The sequence below is a fragment of the Danio rerio genome, chromosome 15 (assembly GCF_052040795.2).
Source record: "Danio rerio strain M-AB ecotype USA chromosome 15, GRCz13ab, whole genome shotgun sequence".
Classification (NCBI taxonomy): domain Eukaryota; kingdom Metazoa; phylum Chordata; class Actinopteri; order Cypriniformes; family Danionidae; genus Danio; species Danio rerio.
Genome location: NC_141035.1, coordinates 47,945,001 through 47,969,000, shown reverse-complemented (window position 1 = coordinate 47,969,000; position 24,000 = coordinate 47,945,001). Strand labels below are relative to the sequence as shown.

The window sequence follows — 24,000 nt, the reverse complement described above, 5'->3', positions numbered from 1 at the left end:
ATCAAACGTCAGTGCCCGATAGCCCCACCCCTTCATCGGAAGCCCCGCCTCTTTTGCTACATGGCCAAAACTGAGGTCGGTAAGTGTGTGTGAAGTGTCCAACATTACTAGGGATGCACCGATACCATTTTTTTTGGAAATAATCTGATCCGATACCAAAATTTGGAGTATCGACCAATACAGATCCAATCCCGATACTGTGCCGTTTTTTTATTTAAAATAAAAAAAACGAAAGTATTATTAACCCTTTCAGGGTCAAATTAAATTTTTAGAAACATGCAAAATCTATGCTTTTAACTGTTGCAAATCAGCAACGTCTGCCTTGAGAGGGTTAACATAATACATTTTCTATAGTTCTGGTGATAAACACAAATGATATATTTTCTTTAGTAAAAATAACAGACCTATAGGCCTGCTGTATATTAACATGATGCTTGCTATAAGCTATAGACTGCATTATTTGAGCATTCATTATGACATTGATCTGATCTGTTGTGGTCCAGCTTATGTTTCTTTTTTAATATTGAGATTTTTCTTTGAAATCTGTAATAGGCCACCACCATTGTTGGTAAAATAATCAGCCTTTCAGCAAAGCCTGACATTTTCCTGCAGGTTTGATGCAGACTAAACTGAACCGTCTGAGGCGAGTTTTTCTTAATAATCTACCTAATAATTTACTTTGGTAACACTTTACAATGAGGTTCATTAGTTAATGCATTTACTAGCATGAACTAATCATGAACAACACATGTACAGCATTTATTAATCATAATTAAACATTTACTAATGCATTATTAACATCCAAGTCCATGCTTGTTAACATTAGTTAATGCACCATGAGTTAACATGAACTAACAATGAACTACTGTATTTTCATTAACTAACATTAACTAACATGAACATATACAGTAGTAAATGCATTGTTTATTCATCTTAGTAAATGCATTAATTAACATTAACTAATGAACCTTATTGTAAAGTGTGACATTTACTTTAAAATAATCTAATTTAAAATAATTTACTTAATAACAAGTAGTGCATTCACTCTGAAATACTGGTTATATGCTAAAAGAATAAGTGCACTTAAAAGACTCGTGTGATGCACTTATTCTACCGTTAAAAGCAAGTGTGTAATATTAGACACTTCACACACTCAACAGCTGTGTTACTGAGCCACTGATGAAGAGGCTGAGTTAGCAGGCGCTGGTGTTTGATTATTTTCTTTAATTTGAATTGTGAAAGCAAAATTCTCCTATGTGAGTGATTATGCCCCCTTCTGATGGTAAATGTGGTTATACTCATGGCAGGTATTATTTGATAGTTTGGTCATTTATTTTGCTAATTTGGCAACCGTCAAACGTCATCTGGGAAACCGTTTGAATTCCGCTTAGTAAATAAATGTTAGTGTTTAATTTGGGATGACATTACATTCATATACTATGCTGTTGAGTGTGCAAGTACATAGTGCATAAGTGCATAGTGTATAGTGTGCTTTTTGGGACGCAGCTGTATACTCGGGCTGCACAATATTGGAAAAGACTGACATTGCAATATTTTGTGTTTCTGCGATATGAATATAATTTCACAATATGACTCGAGTTACTGTTGGGAAGATTTCACAATTTTACATTTATTGGGATGATTTTGTAGGGGAGTGCATCTGCATAAAATATCCAAAAATAAATATAAAATGTAATTAAAAAATGTAAGTCCTCATATGATAATAATAATAAAAATAATAATACATTTTATTTATATTGAGCTTTTCTCAAACTCAAAGCGCTAACAAGAGCATCAACACACATAAGAACATGAAATACACAAAAAAGTAAAAATGATAATAATAATAAAAATATACATAGTCCAGGAACTGGAGTTTCTGATGTTTGTGGGGAGAGCATTCCACAATTTAGGTGCACGATAAGAGAAAGCCCTGCCTCCCATGCTGCTAAGTTTGCAACGGGGCTGATACAAGGTGAGCTCGAAGCAGAACTTAGATTGCGAGAGGATGAGGAGGTAGATATCAGGTCACATATATAATCAGGTGCAGAACGATGAACAGCTTTGTAAGGTAAAATCAATGTTTTAAAATCGATGCGTGACATTATTATTATTATAGTATTAGTATTTAGTATTATTATTATTATTATTTATTATTATTACTTGTCTTCTCCCTGATTTCCCACCCTCCCCTTTCCTCGACATCTTTGTCATAAATGGTATTACTTTTATTTTTTGTTATCATTATTATTAATACTGTTCTGACTTGTCCTGTTATCTTTTCATTATCATTATTACAAGTATTTATACCATTATCATTAGTAAGGTTGCATTTGTTGTAGTCGTAATGGTAGTAGTTGTAGTAGTAGTAGTAGTAGTAGTAGTTGAAGTAGTAGTCATTGTAATAGTATCGATTGTTATTGAGTAATTGTTACGGAGATTATAGAAGTTGTTGTTCATGTAGTAATAGATGTCATTGGTATAGTAGTAGCAGAAGTAGTAATGGTGTGGTGGTTACAGTAGTAGTAGTAGTAGTCGTTGTTGGTGTAGTAATATCAGTAGTAGATGTTGTTGATGTAGATGTAGTAAAAGTTGTAGTAGTAGTAGTAGTAGTGGTAATAGTAGTAGTAGTAGTAGTCGCAGTAGACATTGTTGTATTAATTGTAGCAAACGCTATAGTAGTATCAGTAGTAGTAGTCGTTGTAGTAGTATCAGTATTAGTAGACATTGTAGTAGTAGTAGTCGTGGTTGTGGCTGTAGTAGAAGCATTAGTAGTTGTAATATAAGTAACTTTCTGTAGTAGTAGTTGGTGTAGCACTTGTGATTTATTATTATTGTTGTCAGTTATTACTGTTGTCCTTTCTCTCTTTTTACTCTCATATTTACTATCATACATTAATAAGCATTGTTGTTACTCCCTACCTCTGACTGGTTTCTTTCTATATGTTTTATCTATATCTGTGACACTTGCTTCATTTATTGACTGTTATTGTTCCTAATGTATGTACTCTGACCTGTCCACCAAGTTACCTTTTCATGCATACACACACTCACACGCACACACTCACGCACATACCAGTACCTGACTATATTGTTGATGTTTTTGTTGTTTTTGTTTTGTTGCTTTGTATTTGTTATCTGTTGATGTTTTCTTGTATTTGTATGATTTTTGCATATACTAAAAAAAAAAAAAGAAAAAAAAAAAAAAAAAAGAGTATTTAAGCCCACAAATAAACTCACAGTGAAGGTCAAAAAAAAAAAAAAAAAATCGATGCGTGGCTTTACAGGCAACCAGTGTAACTGCTGAAGAACAGGAGTAATGTGAGAGCGAGATGATGTGTGAGTTAACACACGTGCGGCTGAGTTTTGAACATATTGTAAGATCTTAAGTGAATTGGCTGGCAGACCCCCAAATAAAGAGTTACAAACATCTAGACGAGACGTAATAAAAGCATGGACAAGCTTTTCAGCATCTGGTGTTGAGAGAAAATTAATTTAGCTTAATTAATCTTTGTTAAAACGGCAAACTTAAAATTATTTATTGTTCCCAAATAGTTTAAATTAGCTTTAAAACAGTCACAAAATAACATACTAAAAGATTATGACATCATAATATTTGGCTTAACCGCTCTTGGGAGGCTCGCCAATGTATTTGATTACTCTAATACATAAAATAAGTAAGCTGACAAAAGTTCTACAAGGGAGAAGATTTTACTGAAGATAGTGAATAGTACAGTTCCTCAGCATCAATATTAACATGTTGGTCTTTGACTAACTTAACCCAAAGTGCTGCCTTTATAACAAAGGATATGACCTGGTGATTGTGGAGGACATTTGAGTACTGTGAACTCATTGTCATGTTCAAGAAATCATTTAGAGATGATTCATGCTTCATGACATGGAGAGTTATCCTGCTGGTAGTAGCCATCAGAAGATGGAGACACTGTGCTCATAAAGGGATGGACATGGTCAGCAACAATACTCAGGTAGGCTGTGGCGTTGTCGCGATGCTCAATTGGTACTGATGGACCCAAAGTGTGCCAAGAAAACATCCCTCACACCATTACACCACCATAACCAGCCTGAATTGTTGATACAAGGCAGGATGGATCCATGCTTTCATGTTGACGACGCCAAATTCTGACCCGACCATCTGAATGTTTCAGCAGAAATGGAGACTCATCAGAGCAGGCAACGTTTCTCCAATCTTCTATTGTCCAGTTTTGGAGTTTTGTAGCCTCAGTTTCCTGTTCTTAGCTGACAGGAGCGGCACCCGGTGTGATCTTCTGCTGCTGTAGCCCATCCGCCTTAAGGTTGGACGTGTTGCGTGTTCAGAGATGCTCTTCTGCAGACCTCGGTTGTAACAAGTGCTTATTTAAGTTACTGTTGCCTTTCTATCAGCTGGAACCAGTCTGGCCATTCTCCTCTGACCTCTGGCATCAACAAGGCATTCGCACCCACAGAACTGCCGCTCACTGGATATTTTCTCTTTTTTTTGACCATTCTCTGTAAACCCTAGAGACGGTTGTGCGTGAAAATCCCAGTAGATCAGCAGTTTCTGAAATACTCAGACCAGCCCGTCTGGCACCAACAACCATTCCACGTTTAAAGTCACTTAAATCTCCTTTCTTCCCCATTCTGATGCTCAGTTTGAACTACAGCAGATCGTCTCGACCATGCCTGAATGCATTAAGTTGCTGCCATGTGATTGGCTGATTAGAAATTTGCGTTAACGAGCAGTTGGTGTATTAGGTGATCCTAATAAAGTGGCCGGTGAGTGTATTATGCAATGTGAATGCAATTTTAATCTCATTTAAAGCTTTTTAATTACATGCATTAATAAATGCAAAGATGCTAATTAAATAAACAGCACGTTATCCTATCCATGTAGATTGCTGCTCAATCCTGTTCCTGGAGATCTACCTTCCTGCAGATTTCAGTTGTTACCCATATCAAACACACCTGAACCAATTAATTAGGACCTGAACACCCCGTGATAATTACAGGCAGGTGTGTTTGATATGTGTAGCAACTGAAATCTGCTGGAAGGTCGATCTCCAGGAACAGGATTGAGCAGCCCTGATGTAGAGAAACTGAAAAATCAGATGTAAAAAAATAAAAAACACTGTACAGTCTTAACATAGTATAAATAGTTAAACACAATCAATCTTTGTTAAAGCTACAAATTATAATTTCTTGTGCCGAATGCTTTACGCTCGCTTGAAATCCTACACAGTCACAGGCCTTATAAAACACAAGCAAATGACTTTTCAAAACTCTTAGCTGTTTTTTCTTAATCAAAGAAAGCCAAAGCAGGGCATTTGTGCATCTCAATGCAGCACTGTGCTGTTTTGTTCTGCAGTTAATCTGTTTAATCATTTGATCATTCCAACATCTATTCATAAGACAGTCGCTTGTTTGTTTATAAATGAACATTTAACTTGTTTTCCAGACACACGGTCATATGAACGTGTAAGAGCTGTCTCTCTCTGTCTGTGTGTGTGTTTGACAGGTGGTGGGTTTGATGGGAGTGGATCTGTTGCGTCAGCAGCAGAGATGGAAAGATGGTCTTCAGGATCTCAGGGCTGGATTTGCCACACTGGAGTCTCAGGTCATCATGATTTCTCGATTTTGCTTCTGTCTGCAAAGCATCTCTGTTTACATTTTACTCAATTCTGCAGCTGCTTCTTTTGGGTCATTATAATGTGCTTTTGTACATTCGTTTACATTATACATATACGAATTTATTCACCCTCCTGTGAAATAGTTATTCTCTTTCAATATTTCTTAACAGAGCAAGGAAATTTTCACAGTATTTCCTATAATATTTTTTCTTCGGGAGAAAGTCTTGTTTGTTTTATTTTAGCTAGAGTATAAACAGTTTTTAATTGTTTTAAAGCCATTTAAGGTCAATATTATTACCACCCTTAAGCAATATTGGATTTGCATTGTCTCCAGAACAAACCACTGTTATACAAAAACTTGCCTAATTACCCTAACTTGCCTAATTAACCTAGTTAAGCCTTTAATTGTCACTTTAAGCTGAATACTAGTGTCTTAAAAATATCTAGTCAAATATTGTTTACTGTCATCATGGCAAAGATAAAATAAATCAGCTATTAAAAATGAGTTATTAAAACTATTATGTTTAGAAATGTGCTGAAAAAACAGAAATATACAGGGTATACAAATAAACAATATACCAATAATTCAGAAGGGCTAATAGTTCTGACTTCAACTGTAAGTGTGTGTGTGTTCAGGGTTTTGGAGCCGGAGACATGAGGGCCTGGCGGCAGCACTGGAACCATCAGCTGTATAAAGCTCTGGAGCATCAGTATCAGGTGGGACTGGAGGCCCTCAACAAGAACCTGCCAGAAATTAACATCGACCTCGTCTTCAAGTAAGATTTGATGTCTTCTGCTCATTTAATTATTTGGATCTCTGTTAGTGACCAAATGTAGAATCTATACTTCCTTGTGTCCAACAAGTGCAAAATCACTGTGTTACATTAGGAACTTAATGCACTGATATATTCCATAACAAACAATCAGAGAAATAATTCTTCTATCCTTAACAAGACGCCAAACTAAAATTTTGTGCATTCTCATAATATTAATAGCTGTTATAATATCAATATTAATAATAATTATAATTACATAATATTATTAATGTCTTATAATATTTAATAAATGTGTGTGTGTGTGTGTGCGTGCGTGCGTGTGTGTGTTTTTCTTCAAAAGACCATCCAGTCATTTACTCACTTATCTGATGTTTTTCTTCAGGCAGGGTCGTCTGCAGTTTCGTCCTGCATTCGAGGAGGTCAGAGCCAAGTACTACCGTGAGATGAAAAGGTTCATCAGCATCCCAAACCAGTTTAAAGGAGTGAGTGAGACGGGCGAGGAGCCCATATTCACCCGGATGATTGAGCGCAACGCCAGCGGCTTCCTGACTATCTTCAGCAAAGCTGAACATCTCTTCAGTCGACTGTCACACCTGCTGGACAAGTTTAAGGTACCGCAGACTTCTTTTTAAACCCTACTCATGAATACACCAGTGCTTACTAATTCACAGTAGTTTAAAGTCCGCATGAACCAGAAGTTACGACTGTTTCTTATTTATTAATTTTTTTCTTATTGTGACGCAATTCCTAGAGAAACGGAATATTAAATGAGAAAACAGTGGGCGTGGCTTGTTTTTTCTACTGAAAGCTGATTGGATGTATTAAAGTAGGCAATTCTTTCAGAAAGATCTGGAAATGGGTTTTAGGAGAGTTATAACACCCTAATAGACTTCTCCTTCTAGTTTTAGTTTTTTATTCATGAGCTGACAACATTTCTGTTTGTTTTCAGAACTGACACTTTAAGTTGCTTTAAGTGTTTAAGTATGTTAGTCCTGCCCAATACCTCTGACTGACCTAATCTGAGAATTTACCTGAACACAAACAGGAAGTCCATTTGCAGATTTCAATTTTAGATCAAAAGGGCAAATTATTTTCTTATCTTAATGACATGCACAGATGAATTGTTCAGCACAAAACAACAATGCGAGCGAACAAAACAAATATGGTTAGTTTTGGTTAAGTTTGTGTTTTAAAGAAAATTATAATTTTCAGCAGGGAGGCGCTACATTGAATAAAAGTGACAGTAAAGACATTTATAATGTTGCCGTAGATTCAGTTTCAAATTAAATCTGTTCATTTGAATGTTTTATTTACTGAATCTTGAAAAATTGAAACGTATTAGACATTTTTGTTGTCAATTCAGCATATTAAAATGATTTCTGAAGGATCGGTTGACATCGAAGGAATGATGCTGTAAAACATCAATATATTCAATGTAAAATGTACAGTTGAAGTCAAAATTATTTGCCCCCTTTTAATTTTTTTTTCTTTTTTTAATATTTTCCCAAATGATGTTTAACAGAGCAAGGAAATTTTCACAGTATGTCTGATAATATTGTTTCTTCTGGAGAAAGTCTTACTTGTTTTATTTCGGCAAGAATAAAAGCAGTTTTTAATTTTTTAAAAAACTATTTTGGGACAAAATTACTAGCCCCTTTAAGCTATTTTTTTTCTCAATAGTCTACAGAACAAACCATCATTATACAATAACTTGCCTAATTACTCTAACCTGCCTAGTTAACCTTATTAACCTAGTTAAGCCTTTAAATGTCACTTGAAGCTGTATAGAAGAATATTATTTACTGTCATCATGACAAAGATTAAATAAATCAGTTATTAGAAATAGGTTTCTAAAACTATTATGCTTAGAAATGTGCAGAAACAATCTTCCCTCCATTAAACAGAAATTGGGGAAAAAAATAAACAGGGGCGCTAATAAGTCAGGGGGGCTAAAAATTCTGACTTCAACTGCATATATATGTTCAATAATATAGTCAAACCTGAAATTATTCATACCCCTTAGGGCTCGAAATTAACTGTTTTACTTGGTAGCACCAGTGCTCCCAACTTCAAATATTTAGGAAATTTAAAAAAAAAAATGTAGGAGCACCCACTAAAAAATGAATGAGCACCATTACAAATTGTATTTTAAGGGATTTATTCTATTTTACAATATTTATTACTAACAATTATTACTAACAAAAGCAAGAAACAACTAACTAATGCTGAGATGACATTGATATTTGTGTGCAATAATTCCAAAATTAATGTCTAATAGTTATAGAATATTAATAATGATAAAAATGACAATAATAGAGACAATGAATTACATTTCTCATCATCATGCTGCCTAGAATGTGCTTGAATGTAAGTTATCTGCTATAAAAAGTCTGTTACAATAAAAATGAAGCATTGCAGTAATATTTATTTTGCACTATTGTTTTAATATGCATGTCAATTTAATAAATAATATTTCTGCTACAAAACAAACTAAAGACTATAATATATTATTCAACTCAAGGATGAGAGCTGCAAAACAGTCATTAGTAACTAAATAGCCAAATAATATACATCTCAAGAACGAACGGACAAAGTAAAGTCTCACTTCTATCACTCTTTAAAAGTTTTGGTTTAGGTTTGTGTCATTTTAAATGCTCAGTCTTATTGTGAGCTGATCTTCATTTTTTGTGTTTGTGAAAAGCAGGCGAGTCAGCCGCACCGATTTATAAGCAGGCAGAGCAGGATTCTCGCGATGACCACTGGCGCAATACTGCTCTTTGTTATGAGCCGCAGTTTCAGTGTAAACTTAGTAAAGGCGAGCTTCTTTGGAGATGATGGGCTCAATTTTGACGGTCCATGCGCAGAGCGCAAAACGCAGGGCGCAAACGCTTTCAGAGCGTGTCAGGACGCGTTTTTGCTAATTTAAGGACGGGAAATCTGCCTTGCGCCGCGGCGCATGGTTTAAAAGGGTTGAGTTTATTTTCTTAATGAGTTATAGTTGTGTTTTGAGAATAAACCAATTACAGTCTCATCTCCCATTCCCTTTAAGAGTCAGCTGCGTCACGCCAAGAGCGCATTCGCTATTTACAGGACGCAAAGTAAGTCTAAGTGGAAAAAATGAGCATTTTACAAGCAAACAGTTCACAGTTGACAGTTTTTTAACAGAAAACAGTTGAACAGAGCATCTACTGCGTGAGAATGAGAGATAATGGATCTACTTTCACATTCGCTCTTGGATAGGGAAACCTTTACGCACAGACATCAATTAGTCTATAAATAATTAATTTCGTTTGTTAAGCGCAAATATTCGTTTCAAAACTATTTCTAAATTCAGTTCAAATTTCCAGCAAACAAATAAATGAACAATAATAACGGAGTGTGGTCAAAAACCTGAGTTATATCCTAAAACACATGCTGTGCCCCATATGGTCTAAAACCTGACAGGTGGGCAAATCTAAGCTTGTTTTTAATAAAACAAATATAAATATGGATATAATAAATAATACTGCTAATAATAATAACATTATACAAAAGCAAATTGTCATGAATGAACTGAAAAAGCCTCCCGAGATGAAGAAGACATAAAAGCAGTGGTTTTTCATATTTATGTAGGCTAGAAAATAATGTTTTGTAATATTTTAATCCTTTATATTTATATACTATATCTATTCTTATTATATCCTATATATATTTAAAGATATTTTATGCGTATTAAGCGTATTGGGTGTATGATAGGGCCCGATGTGTACAGTATTAAATTTTACATTTAGCAGACATTAGCGCTGAACACGCAGTGAATGCAACGCATCCAGATTTGTGCACCTTCTCTGAAAATACTCGATTGACCTCAGCTGGGGGATCAATTTGTAAACCTGTGTACTTTTCACGCTTTAGCCGTTTGCATTTCCCGCGGTCACAAAAGCTCCCTGTCATCTGACTGCGGAAAGTGTGATTGACAGCTAATATTAACCAATACAGTGACAGAGAAGAGCGATTCAGCATGTTTTTAGAGAAGAATCAAAACAGGTCGCACTACAACTATTATATGCAGTCGCACAAATGCTCCCAAATATATTATGAGGCCGCATAGATTAAATTTCGGACGCATATGCGACCAAAATGGTCGCAATTTCGAGCCCTGCCTCTATACATACAAGTGCATATATAAACAAACACATTTATAGACTTAACATTCCAATATCTTTTATCTTCAATATTACAGTTTTACATAATATTACGACAATATTCAGATCAAATAAATGACGTCTAGATGATCAGAGGAGTTAAAACAGGTCCACAGACACCAAGCTTTTTTATGGTACTGTGTATTTTTACAATATAAAGCAATCCCAGAATGCAATGCAGAATTAGTTGAGGGAAATGTTGATTTTAAATAAAGTAACAGTATTTTAATAACTAATATGATTAGTGGATCTTTTAAAAACCACTTAACCTCCGTGGACCCGGTACAGGGTCAGTGACGTCATCAACTTTCGCTTTCAGATTTAAAGGGCTAGCATTGCACCAGACCTCTTAAGTGGTTTTGTTTTAAAGTGTAGAATCTATATTTTATACACATATGCATCACTTTGGTTTTTATTTTACTGTATAAAAAGTTATTTGCACTTAAATACACAGTATTTTGGATACCCGAGCTAGGTATTTTACATTGATTCATTTTCATATTTTTCATATGACACATGTACAAGTTATAGCTCAAATGAAAGCTCTTGCCGGTGCTCATACAGTTCTAGTATTCTTTTTACTGAATTATATTCACATATCAAACAGTTGTTGAATGAATCTTGGTGTTTCCATGGCGCAGAAGTGAAAACAATACATTCATGATCAATAAGCAGCCCCAGACAGCACAGACAGCTGTCATCAATTTAATCAAACAAAAGAATAGTGAAATATGAAAACAATGATCGCTCCCTGTGGCTTGTACAGCACCTCTCATCAGTTGGAATACAATAACTTTTGCATAGATTATGGTGGAGACATTTTTATTTTTTCCTATGATTACAGACATGTACAGGAACCACCAAAATTAATTACAGCAGCCTAGACCACACAGAACCTAAAAGGTACACTCTCAAATTTGAGATTATAAAAAAAAAAAATACAAAAAGCACCTCTTTTTTTAGGTGTTTATTATAACACAGACGACATATTCAGATATTTAAACACTTTCAATAGTGTTTTATGAAATTTAAAAGTTTTTTTTTTTTTTTTAAATGATACCAAATTTTTGCATTTACACCTCTGCATGTAGATTTGGGAAGCTTTTAAATTTGGGTCGACAAAATCCAGCCGGAAATCCCAAAATAACAGCAGAGTTTAACTGGTTAACCTGATATATGCTATGTTAACAAAAAGAGTTATTATTATACTCATATTTATATATTTTGTGTATGCCTAAGTCACAGTTGTTAATGTTATTACATATGACACATTTTTACTGACACTTTATTTATTTAATGTGCCTTCGGTGAATAAAAGCAGACCAGTAGTTCTTAGAAATGAATTGTTCTCGTGGTTTTTTTTCTCTCTGACTGTTCTTCTTTGGATAAAGTGAGCTCTAAAGAAAGCTTAGTTCAGTGGCAGAATAATTTACGGTATTTTGATGTGCCCACAATAACAATATACAATTGAGTCATTACTGTAATATAGTGTGTTACTGATCACCAGTGTGCTAAATAAAGGTTTGGACAATCAACTCTCAAATGGTGGATTCCGATTATTTTCAAATATTACACCAGGAAAGGGAATTTTAGCACATAAAGGTCATGAACTGAGGTCATTTTTGAACAGGGATGTTCTAGAAAACACCGTAAAAACACCCACACACAGACATACACACATCCGCAGAGATCCTCAATTTATTAGACATCATCTGTGAATTACAGCGGTCTGAGATTACTATGGTTTAGACCTTTTAAATTTGACATTTGACTCATTATTGACGAATATAACCCTTCTCCTCTCTTTATTGCTGTGTTGGAGCCTCTACAGATCTACGTTCTTGAAAATCTGTCTGTTTTCGCTTGTGGTTTTGTTCACTCGATATACTGAAGGTTGTTCCTGCGGCTCTTTAATATGATCTCGGGGACTCCCGGCCCACTTGCGCACTAACTCACTTCTGATTTCAGCGCCCACATCGAGAGGAAGCAGAGCGAACACTTCCTCTTCAGCAGCGGCTGGGAAAGCTGGTCTGTTCACTGCAGATGTCTGATGACGGAGCAGCTGGTGTTTTAATTACACTGACAAAACACACACACACACACACACACACTTCAACAGAACTTCATTAATGCACCCAACCAACAATCTATTGTCGGGCTGCACAATATTTTGTTTTGCTATAATATACATTCACTGGCCACTTTGTTAGGTACACCTTACTTGTACTGGGTTGGACCCCCTTTTGCTTTCAGAACTGCTTTAATCCTTCATGAGATAAATTTAACAAGATTTTGGTCCATATCGACATGATACCTTGATGCAGTTACTGCAAATTTATCGACTGCACATCTATGATTGAGATCTGGTGACTGTGGAGGCCTTTTGAGTACAGTGAACTCATTGTCATGTTCAAGAAACCAATCTGAGATGGACTACGCTTTATGACATGGTGCGTTATCCTGCTGGAAGTAGCCTTTAGTAGATGGATATACTGTGGTCATAAAGGGATGGACATGGTCAACAACAGTGGGTCCATGCTTTCATGTTGTTGATGCCAAATTCTGACCCGACCATCTCAATGTGGCAGTAGAAATGGAGACTCATCAGAGCAGGCAACGTTTCTCCAATCTTCTACTGTCCAGTTTTGTTGAGCCTGTGTGAATTGTAGCCTCAGTTTCCTGTTCTTAGCTGACAGGAGCGGCACCCGGTGTGATCTTCTGCTGCTGTAGCCCATCCGCCTCAAGGTTGGACATGTTGTGCTTTCAGAGATGCTATTCTACTTACCTTGGTTATAACAAGTGTTAACACAAGCAGATCGTCTTGACCATGTCTACGCCTAAATGTGTTGAGTTGCTGCCATGTGATTGGCTGATTAAAAATTTGCGTTAATGATCAGTTAAATAGGTGTACTTAATAAAGTGGCCAGTAAGTGTATATCGCAATAGGTATATAATTATTACACCAGATAACTTGAACAGCTCTATTTAAGATTTCATCATTTGGATTTACTTTTTTATTGAAGTGCATCTGCATAAACTTTAATAAATTACAATACAAAAATAAATAAATGAACAGTGCTTTATGTTTTTATGGGACTCTTAACAGTGATCAAGTACAGAAAATGATCAAATGTAAAAAAAAAAAAAAATCATCATTGTATAAATAATAATAATAATATTTAATAATATCTTTATCTTTTAATCTTTCATAAATAATTTAATCCTGCGATGTGACTATTGCAGATACACGCTTTGTGATATCGGTGCTCAAATTATATATTGTACAGTAATAATGTACAAAGCAAAACCGAGAGTTTCTAATCTGACATCGCATTTGATTTGACTTCCTTAGAAAGAGAGCTAATGTGTTATTTGTGAGCTTGTGTTATTTCGTTTTGATGAAGTGGAGTTTTTGATGTGGCTAATATCAGAAGGGAACATTTGCAACACTATGTGTAAACATTGAGACTGTTCCAGAATAAATATAGTGTCTGTATGAATGAGTTTCTTTAACGCTTACTTTTTGATAAGAAACTTGAACTGTTTTTTTTTTTTTTTTAAGATCCAGATTAAAGTTAAATGGTGATTTTGTGTTTTTGATTGCCAGGCCTAAACTTTGGAATTGTTTTACTAAATAATATGTTTAATAAATAATATATATATATATATATATATATATATATATATATATATATATATATATATATATATATATATATATATTTATATATATATATTTCTTTTTTTTTTTTTTGATAAATTTTACGTTTATAAGTACAATGCATACTAAAACTAAATTTTAAATAAAACAAATATTACACATAAGCTATAAAAATAACAAAGCATCTCTTTTTCATAATTTCAACTAAAATTAAACAAAAAATACAATATAGAAATAAGATATACAAAGTAAAGCAATGTTTGTTTGTCATGAGTGGATGTTCTGGGTTGTAAAATTTGGCCGCTTTTGTTTACTTTGTGTATGTGTGTGTTTTCTATATTATTTTATGTTATTTTTTCTTTGGGTAATTGTCTAACTGTTGTTAGCATCGGACAAACTGCAGATGAGTTTGCATCAGGGCTTGTTTAAAATCACCACTGACACTAAAAACAAAAGACACAGGAAGTGTTTGCTACTTCCTTTTTAATGCTGGCGAGTTTATTCAGCAATCCTAACTGGGGCTGCACAATATATCGCAAAATTATCATTATGGCTATAATAGTACATGTCACATGTATCGCAGACATGTTTGATGATATCACATTTAATTAATGCACTTGTTGTTATCTAAATTTGACCAATCAAATGGGGCCTTACTATCTTTAGCCCCGCTTCCCCAGTAGATGCTGTTCTGCTATTAGCTGCAGCGGCCTAAAGCTGAATCTAGAGCTGAAAATAAACACTAGTGGGCGGAGTCGAGATGAGAAAGGAAACAGCCAATCAGGACCAGAATATATGCACATGTTTTTGCTCATTCTTACACTGCAAAAATGCTTTTCTTACTTTTTTTTAAAGATTTTTTGTCTTGTTTCTAGTCTAAATATCTAACAATTCCTAAATAAAGAAGAATTTTCTAGGCAAGCAAAACATACTGTCTTGTTTTGAGAAATAATATGCTAATATTAAGTGAATTTTTTCCGTAAAACAAGCAAGTTAATCTGCCTATGGGGTAAGCAAAATAATCTTACGTCAAAAGAAAAAAACAAGATTAATTTGCTTACCCCATTGGCAGATTATTTTGCTTGTTTTAAGGAAAAACTCACTTAATATTGGCATATTATTTCTCAAAACAAGACAATTTGTTTTGCTTGTCTAGAAAATTCTTGTTGATATAAGAAATTTTAGATATTTAGACTAGAAACAAGACAAAAAATCTAAGCAAGAAAAGCATTTTTTGCAGTGTAATGTTTTAAAGACTAAGGGCCCTATCATACACCCAGTGCAATAAGGCGTGTTTGGCGTGATTTGTTGCTATTTTCAGACCAACGCAACCCTAATTTTCTCATTTTGCACCACATTGTTTAAATAGCAAATCCCTTCGCGCCACTTTGTGTAATGTTGCATCTGCAATCTGCATGTTTATATTTGTTTTAATAAAAACTCATTTAGATTTGTCCACCTGTCAGGTTTTGGAGATGTCTGCATCACCATATGGGGCATATGAACAGGATGTGTGTTTGGATATAACTCATTCAACACTTCATTATTATTGTTTACTTATTGGTTTGCTGGAAACTAGAACTGAATTTAGAAATAGTTTTGAATCAAATCTTTGCGCTTAACAAACTAAATGAAATATGTGGGCTAATGGATGTCTTCAGTGGAGTGAGTTTCCACCGTTTCCTTCCTCCACCAAAGTAAAGGTGTAAAGATTAAAAGTAAAGAGGCTGAATGGAGGAGGCTCGTTCTTTATCCTCGCGCTGCAGAAGCTCTGTTTAAATGTTTTCTCCCTAGTAAAGCGTTCAGTTTTCACACTTCGCCATGTAAATAGCAAATGCACCATGGCGTTATGCAGCTGGCTCTTTAAGCGAATGGGAGATGAGATTCTGATTGGTTCAATGCACGTTATACTCGAAACACACCCAGAACTCATTAAGAGAATAGAGTGGAGGAACTATGACGTCACTTTGTAGGCGAATCAGCTGCTAGCATAAAACTGGTTCCCTCGATAAAATCCCTATAGGATTTTCCCATAGGCTTTTCAAAGATTGCAAATAATGCGCTCTGTGGTTAAACACTGTTCATTACACTCACACGTTTTGTCCAGCCGGATAATCCTCACACGAAAATACAACTTAAAGTACTTTTAGATCTTAAATGCAAATGCAAGAACTGAAAAGCTAATATTGGGCTATAAATGGACTACAGTGCATTCAAACTATATATTTTACCTGTTCATTTAATATCATTAACTCAACAAATTATGTCAAAATGTAGCTAATAAAAATGCTATCGTAAAACTCAAAAAGCTGCAATCTTGGTTTGGATGATCCTATCTAAATGTGTATGAACTTCTGTGTGTGAGGCCTCTTGAGATGTGTTTGTCATCAGAATGTGATGTATAATAATGTTATGTTTTGTGTGTGTGTGTGTGTTCAGGATTGGGTGGTTGTGGGACAGGTGGATGTGGAAGTTCTGGTGGAGAAACATCTTCATAGTGTTCAAGACTGGGAGAGAAACTTTAAAGCTCTGAAAGCCAAAGGAAAAGAGGCCGAGCGCTTGCCCAGGTCTGTGTGTGTGTGTGTGTGTGTGTGTGTGTGTGTGGGAATATACTGTATGCTGTATACTGTATGCTGTTAAACTTCATGCGTCTTTTTTTTTTTTTGGTGTGTTTATGTGTGTGCGTGCGTGCGTTTGTGTGTGCGTGCGTTTGTGTGTGCGTGCGTGCGTGTGTGTGCGCGTGCGTGTGCGTGTGTGTGTGTGTGTGTGCGTGCGTGTGTGTGTGTGTGTGTGTGTGTGTGTGGGAATATACTGTATGCTGTATACTGTATGCTGTTAAACTTCATGCATCTTATTTTTTTTTTGGTGTGTTTATGTGTGTGCGTGCGTGCGTGTGTGCGTGCGTTTGTGTGTGCGTGCGTTTGTGTGTGCGTGCGTGTGTGTGCGCGTGCGTGTGCGTGTGTGTGTGTGTGCGTGTGTGTGTGTGTGTGTGTGTGTGTGGGAATATACTGTATGCTGTATACTGTATGCTGTTAAACTTCATGCATCTTATTTTTTTTGGGTGTGTTTGTGTGTGTGCGTGCGTGCGTGTGTGCGTGCGTGCGTGTGTGCGTGTGTGCGTGCGTGCGTGCGTGTGTGTGTGTGTGCGTGCGTGTGTGCGCGTGTGCGCGTGTGTGTGTGTGTGTGTGTGTGTGTGTGTGTGTGTGTTGGTCTGTTTAACTGTGTTTGTGTGCAAAACTGTGTGTGTTCAGCTCAGAGAAGGTGGACTGCATCACTGTGAACTGTGAGCCTGTGCGAGTGTCTGTGGATGACCTGATCCAGAGGCTGTTTGATGCTCTACTGGCGTCTCTCAGGAGATCCATACAGGGTAACAAAAAACACACAATGCACACTCTGCACTTACACTCCACACTCTTATTGATCAGAAAAACTAGTAAACATTATTGTACTTTAAATAAAGCTGAAACGAGGCTGGTTCATTTATGCATTCATTCATTTTCCTTCAGCTTAGTCCCTTTATTTATCAGGGGTCGCCACAGCAGAATGAACCGCCAACTTATTCAGCATTTGTTTTACGCAGCGGATGTCCTTCCAGCTACAACACAGCACAGTTTAGTTTATTCAATTGACCCCTAACGCATGTGTTTGGACTGTGGGGGTAACCGGAGGAAACCCATGCCAACACTGGGAGAACATGCAAACTCCATACAGAATGGCCAACTGTCCCAGCCGAGACTCGAACAAGCGACCTTCTTGCCATTTGCATGTTCTCCCAGTGTTGGCGTGGGTTTCCTCCAGGTGCGCCGGTTTCCGCCACACTCCAAACACATGCTCTATAGGGGAACTGAATAAATTAAATTGGCCGTAGTGTATGAGCGTGTGTGTGAATGAGTGTGTATGGGTGTGTAAAAAATATACTGGAATAGTTGGTGGTTCATTCTGCTGTGGTGACCCCTGATGAATAAAGGGACTAAGCCAAAGGAAAATGACTTAATTAATATAAAAATATATACTTTTATATAAAAACACAAACTAAAAAGGACAAAAATACACTAAAAGTTCAATATTTTGCTCAAAATTATAATACATTTCCTGAATTATTATTATTATTATTATTTTATTAATTACAAAATAAGTTTCCAGCTTAGTTGCAATAATTTGTTTACCTTGATAATAATATTTTTATAAACTAATTATAAATATTTAAATGTTTTTAATTTTTAATGACATTTTGTTAGCTAGTAAAATAAAACAAAGACAAGATATGGTCATGCAATTCCACAACTTATTCCAGAGAAATATTTGTTTTAAAAATGTGTGTGTGTGTGTGTTATTATTGATGTGTCTGTACTCTGTACTTGTTCCCTGATCATAAGCTTAAACATGTCCCATTTAGCTCTTAGGGAGCTGATGGTGTCCAAACCTCCACCTGCCACTGAGTGCGTAAAACATATGCTTGATAAGTTGGCAGTTCATTCTGCTGTGGCAACTCCTGATAAATAAGGGACTAAGCCGAAGGAAAAAGAACGAATGAATAAAAATTTTAGCAAACCTGACAAAATAAAAGTATATGCATAAAGAAACAATAGGGAAAATAAATCAGAAAAGAAAATGAGACATATTGATTTTCATACAAACTGAAATAAAACAAAAATACAAGTAAAAACACCAAGTTCAAAACAACTACAGCAATAAAGTAACTAAAAACTAAATACATCTGAAAAAAACTAAATAAAACTGCCACAACTAGTGTATACAATCATAGTACTAGTACATAATACAGTGAATTAGGAATATATGTAAGTACCTTCATATAAATAATCAGTACTTGAAGTTAGATGGAGCGGTACTGACCTCTGCTGGCCGTAGATGGTTGCGTTTGTGTTTTCACCCATGCAAAGATTTTTTCTGTGTGTGTGTTCAGGTCACATTCAGGTGATAGACTCGTTTGTAAACGGGGCGATGGAGACATTATCCCTGCGTCCTGAAAGCATCGATGAGATCGGAGAGGCTAATGCCAAACACAGCCAATTACAGACACAAAAGCCTGAGGTAAGGCATCACCAACACCCTCATTCAGCTCAGTTAACTCTTTCTGGTTTGATGTGAGTTCTCTAATTGTACAAAAGGTTTGTGGTGATTTTTCTTTAAGCTATAGACATGTTGTTTTGTGGTTTTATATTAAAGAAAAACAATTCCTTAATTCAACTTTTTTTGCATTTATTGCATTTATTTTATTTATTGGAATGTTTTTTTATACACAAATGCCATCATACTCAATGTAAGTGAATTCGAGCTGTATTTAAAAACCATCACAGACTCTCACAACAATTCATTTAATATTCTGCATTAGTTTTATTTTTGTCATGTGCCCTTATTTTATTATTTTTCAGTTTCCTTTTCTCTCTCTTTGTCTTTCTTTTGCTTTACCTTTTTTTTAAATTTATTTTAAAATTGTTACATTTCACTTGTTGCATTATTTGTATTGCTTGTACTATACTTCTATCAGTTTTTGTATTTCTATTTGTTGTAATGGCCTGTTGTTTTTGCAATAAGAAAAAAAAAATCTTCTCCTATGAATAAAAAAAACTAGTAGCATGAAGATTGTCTTAAAGGCACAGTTCACCCTAAATTAAAAATTGACTTTCCGTTCACCCTCAAGTGGTTTGAATCCTTTTTCATTAACATAGAGTTGAAGTCAGAATAATTAGCCCCCCCTGACTTATTAGCGCCCCTTTTTATTTTTTTCCCCAATTTCTATTTAATGGAGGGCATACTTTCTAAGCATAATAGTTTTAGAAACCTATTTCTAATAACTGATTTATTTGATCTTTGTCATGATGACAGTAAATAATATTTTACTTGATATTTTTCAAGACACTTCTATACAGCTTAAAGTGACATTTAAAGGCTTAACTAGGTTAATAAGGTGAACTAGGCAGGTTAGGGTAATTAGGCAAGTTATTGTATAATAATGGTTTGTTCTGTAGACTATTTTAAAAAAAATTAGCATACAGGGGCTAATAATTTTGTCCCAAAATAGTTTTTTAAAAAATTAAAAACTGCTTTTATTCTAGCCGAAATAAAACAAGTAAGACTTTCTCCAGAAGAAAAAAATATTATCAGACATACTATGAACATTTCCTTGCTCTGTTAAACATCATTTGGGAAATATTTAAAAAAGAAAAAAAAAATCAAAAGGGGGCAAATAATTCTGACTTCAACTGTACAAAGTAGGGGAAAAATGGTATGGAAGTCAATGGTTACAGGTGTCCAACATTTTTCAAAATGTCTTCTTTTGTAATCAACAGAAAAAATAAACATGTTTGTAAATGGAGGGTGAAAAAATTATACAAATTTGACATTTTTTTGGTAAACTGTTCCTTCAAATATGAGTCTCATTAAAACACCCAACCACTATTTGTGTTTAGATTTGGCTTAAACAGTTTCTGCTTCACATATAGATCTGAGTGTGTGATGTTATTACAACGTCAGAATTATTAGCCCTCCTGAATGTTTAGTCCCCCTGTATATTCAGTTTCTGTTTAACGGAAAGAAGATTTCTAAACATAATAGTTTTAATAACTCATTTCTAATAACTTATTTTCTCTTTGCCATGATTACAGTAAATAATATTTGACTAGAAATTTTTAAGATACTAGTATTCAGCTTAAAGTGACATTTAAAAGCGTAAGGGGGCGAATAATATTGACCTTAAAATAGTTTAGTAAAAATTAAAAACTGCTTTTATTCTAGTCGAAATAAAACAAATAAGACTTTCTCCAGAAGAAAAAATATTATAGGAAATACTGTGAAAAATTCCTGAATATGTTAAACATTATTGGTGAAATATTTAAAAAAGAAAAATAAATTCAAGGAGGCTAATAATTCTGACTTTAACCAAATATGTGTCTGTTGCGTTGGTCTTGTGTGAATGTCGTGCTGATGTTGTTTTGATGTTGTGTGCAGGTTCTGCCTCAGTTCCAGCAGGCGGAGGAGAAGAACAGGCTGCTGCGCTCGGTGGCAGGTGGAGGTTTGGACACCATCAGCTCCCTCAGAGCTAAATGGGACAAATTTGAACTCATGATGGAGAGTCATCAGCTCATGATCAGAGAACAGGTACAGACACACTAATAACACACACACACACACACACACACACACACACACATTTAAAACTATTTAAAACAAACATTTATTTATTTCTGTAATAAGCAGGGGAATATTATTTCTATATTTGCCATTTTTATTGTATTCACTGATAATAATTTTTATATTTATAGTTATTTATAATTAGTTAATAAAAATAATATTATAAAAATATTTATAATTGGGTAATTCAATTACTACAACTAATCTGGAAATATAGTAAAAGTATAGAATAAAGCCTCCTAATTACAATGACAAAAAACAAAAATAATTCAGGAAATTTATTATTACTTTACCTAATACATTTAAATAGTCATTAATTGAATAAAAATACAAATGTATTTATATTTTGAATAAAATTTTAGCTTCATGTTTTCTATTTTTGTTTTAATATTGTAATTTTAATACTTTTTTTGTTCTTTTTTTATGAAAAGACTTTTAATGTCATTTTTAAAATAAATTTTTTATAATCATAAAAAAATATGTGTGTGTATATGTAAATATGTGTGTATTTGTGAAATTTAGCACAAATATAGCCAATTAAAATGGAAAAAAATAATTCTGGAAAATATTACTTTGAAAATGCAAATCTATTAATGTTTGTAATTAATTTTAGGTTTTTATTTTCTATTTTTTTTTCTTTTTAGTTTGTGTTTTATTATTATTTTTGTTAAAACAAAATAATTGAAATATGGAAATAATGCCAACATTAAAACTAAAACTTTGAAGTTGTTAAAACAGAAAGAAGTTGTTAAACGGCATTATTTTGTGTATTTGGCAATAGTTTTGATCTGTAAATCGTCTCTCAGGTGGAGGTGATGAAAGGGAACGTGGAATCTCGTGTTCAGGTTTACCAGCAGGACCTGCAGAAGTTCAGAGCGCGCTGGGATCAGCTCAAACCCGGAAATGACATCATCGAGGCTGGAGATCATGAGGCTCTGCAGCGATGCGTTCAGATCATCCGGGAGCGACAGGCCGAGTTCAGCGAGCTGGAGAACACTCGCACAAAACTCATGTATGTCTCGATCATTCTTCATTATTTAAATTAAACTATATAATTTATACATTTTTACTATTAGAGGCTGGATATATTCACACACTGTTGCCACAAAACGGTGTGTAAACCCCTTATAAAAGTGATTTTCACATTTCAAAAATTATATAGTTCTAAAAATCATTGAAAAAAACTTGTCGGTGCTGATAGAGTGATTAGAGAGCCGACGTACAACACAACAGCGCAGTCCCGGAGTACGAAACCAGGCTCATGGACCTTTCCTGATCCTTTCCACACTCTCTCCTCCTTCATTTACTGTCATTTATTGTGCTGTCAAATAAAAGTAAATAAGCCACAAAATCTATAATAAATATATAATTTAATAGGGGTGGCGTAGTGGGTAGCACTTTCACCTTACAGCAAGAAGGTTGCTGGTTCGAGCCTAGACTGGGTCAGTTGGCATTTCTGTGTGGAGTTTGCATGTTCTCCCCGTGTTGGCGTGGGTTTCCTCCGGGTGCTCCGGTTTCCCCCACAAGTCCAAAGACATGCTAAATTGTCCATAGTGTATGTGTGTGAATGAGTGTGTATAGGTGTTTCCCAGTGATGTGTTGCAGCTAGAACGGCATCCGCTGTGTTAGGCCCCGTTTACACTAATGCGTTTTCGTTTTAAAACGCATAAGTTTTGCTACGTTTACGTCATCCGTCCACACAACGCCAGAGTTTTAGAGCGCCGAAAACGGAGCGTTTCGAAAGCGCTGGAGAGGCTGTTTTCATTCTAAAACGCTGCTGCTCCGTCTCAGTGTGGATGATGGAAAAACGGAGACATCTGAAAACGGAGGCAGGGCTGCAGACATTTGCCTATTTGATTGGGGCATTTCCTCAATATTAAGTACAATTACACTCACAGTTCAGTCCTGCATGCTCTCCTTATAAGTTCAGACTTCGCAAGTTTGATCAAGGCTGCAGTCTCTTCTTCTCGGTTTGATATGGAAAACAGACTATACCGAGGACACGGGTAAATCTTCAAAGGGAGCAGTGTACTGTATAACTTCATTCACATCACCCTGGCTACGTTGTTTCACTTTCTCAACAATAAAATGTAAACATGATATAAGGAACTGCCTATTTTCATTTTAATATTAGCAACTTAACAGAAAGCAGAAATGCTGAGACATCATGCTGCATATATGAGCGTCATCTTCACTGTGTGGATATTTATAACAAAACACAGCCGATAACAACTTTCTCCTTTCAATTTCAGTGAAAATACGAAACACACCCTCTCTTTTGCTGAATATCAGTTTTAATAATCGATAATGGCCATTATAAAAGTATAACATACAATAAGTTTATACATTATAGGAAACAAAGGCAAGCGATCAGTCAATATACAGAATGTAGGCTACGTGCTTACATTAATCATTAACTTATCTTTGCGCTTAGCCAAAACACGTTACCTGAGAACAATAATATATTCAAAAGACCAAAGTCAGGGAATATGTCGTTAGATAAAGACAACAAGATGAATGAAATATCACGTTTAATAAATATAGTGAGATTAGATCCAGCGGGAGATGCTTGATGAGAAGTCCGACTAGCAGAGCTCTCATCT

The 24,000-nt window shown here is 35.1% G+C and overlaps 1 protein-coding gene across 2 annotated transcripts in view; it reads left to right on the top strand.

Moving 5' to 3' along the window:
* Nucleotides 1-24,000, top strand: part of dync2h1 (dynein cytoplasmic 2 heavy chain 1) — a 277,874-nt gene that overhangs the window by 31,462 nt on the left and 222,412 nt on the right. For both annotated transcript variants that reach the window (NM_001423300.1, NM_001423299.1), the window contains 8 exon segments: nucleotides 5,513-5,611; nucleotides 6,261-6,400; nucleotides 6,783-7,011; nucleotides 16,685-16,812; nucleotides 17,497-17,612; nucleotides 19,170-19,297; nucleotides 21,215-21,364; nucleotides 22,204-22,409. In NM_001423300.1, the coding sequence (NP_001410229.1) occupies nucleotides 5,513-5,611; nucleotides 6,261-6,400; nucleotides 6,783-7,011; nucleotides 16,685-16,812; nucleotides 17,497-17,612; nucleotides 19,170-19,297; nucleotides 21,215-21,364; nucleotides 22,204-22,409 (1,196 nt within the window).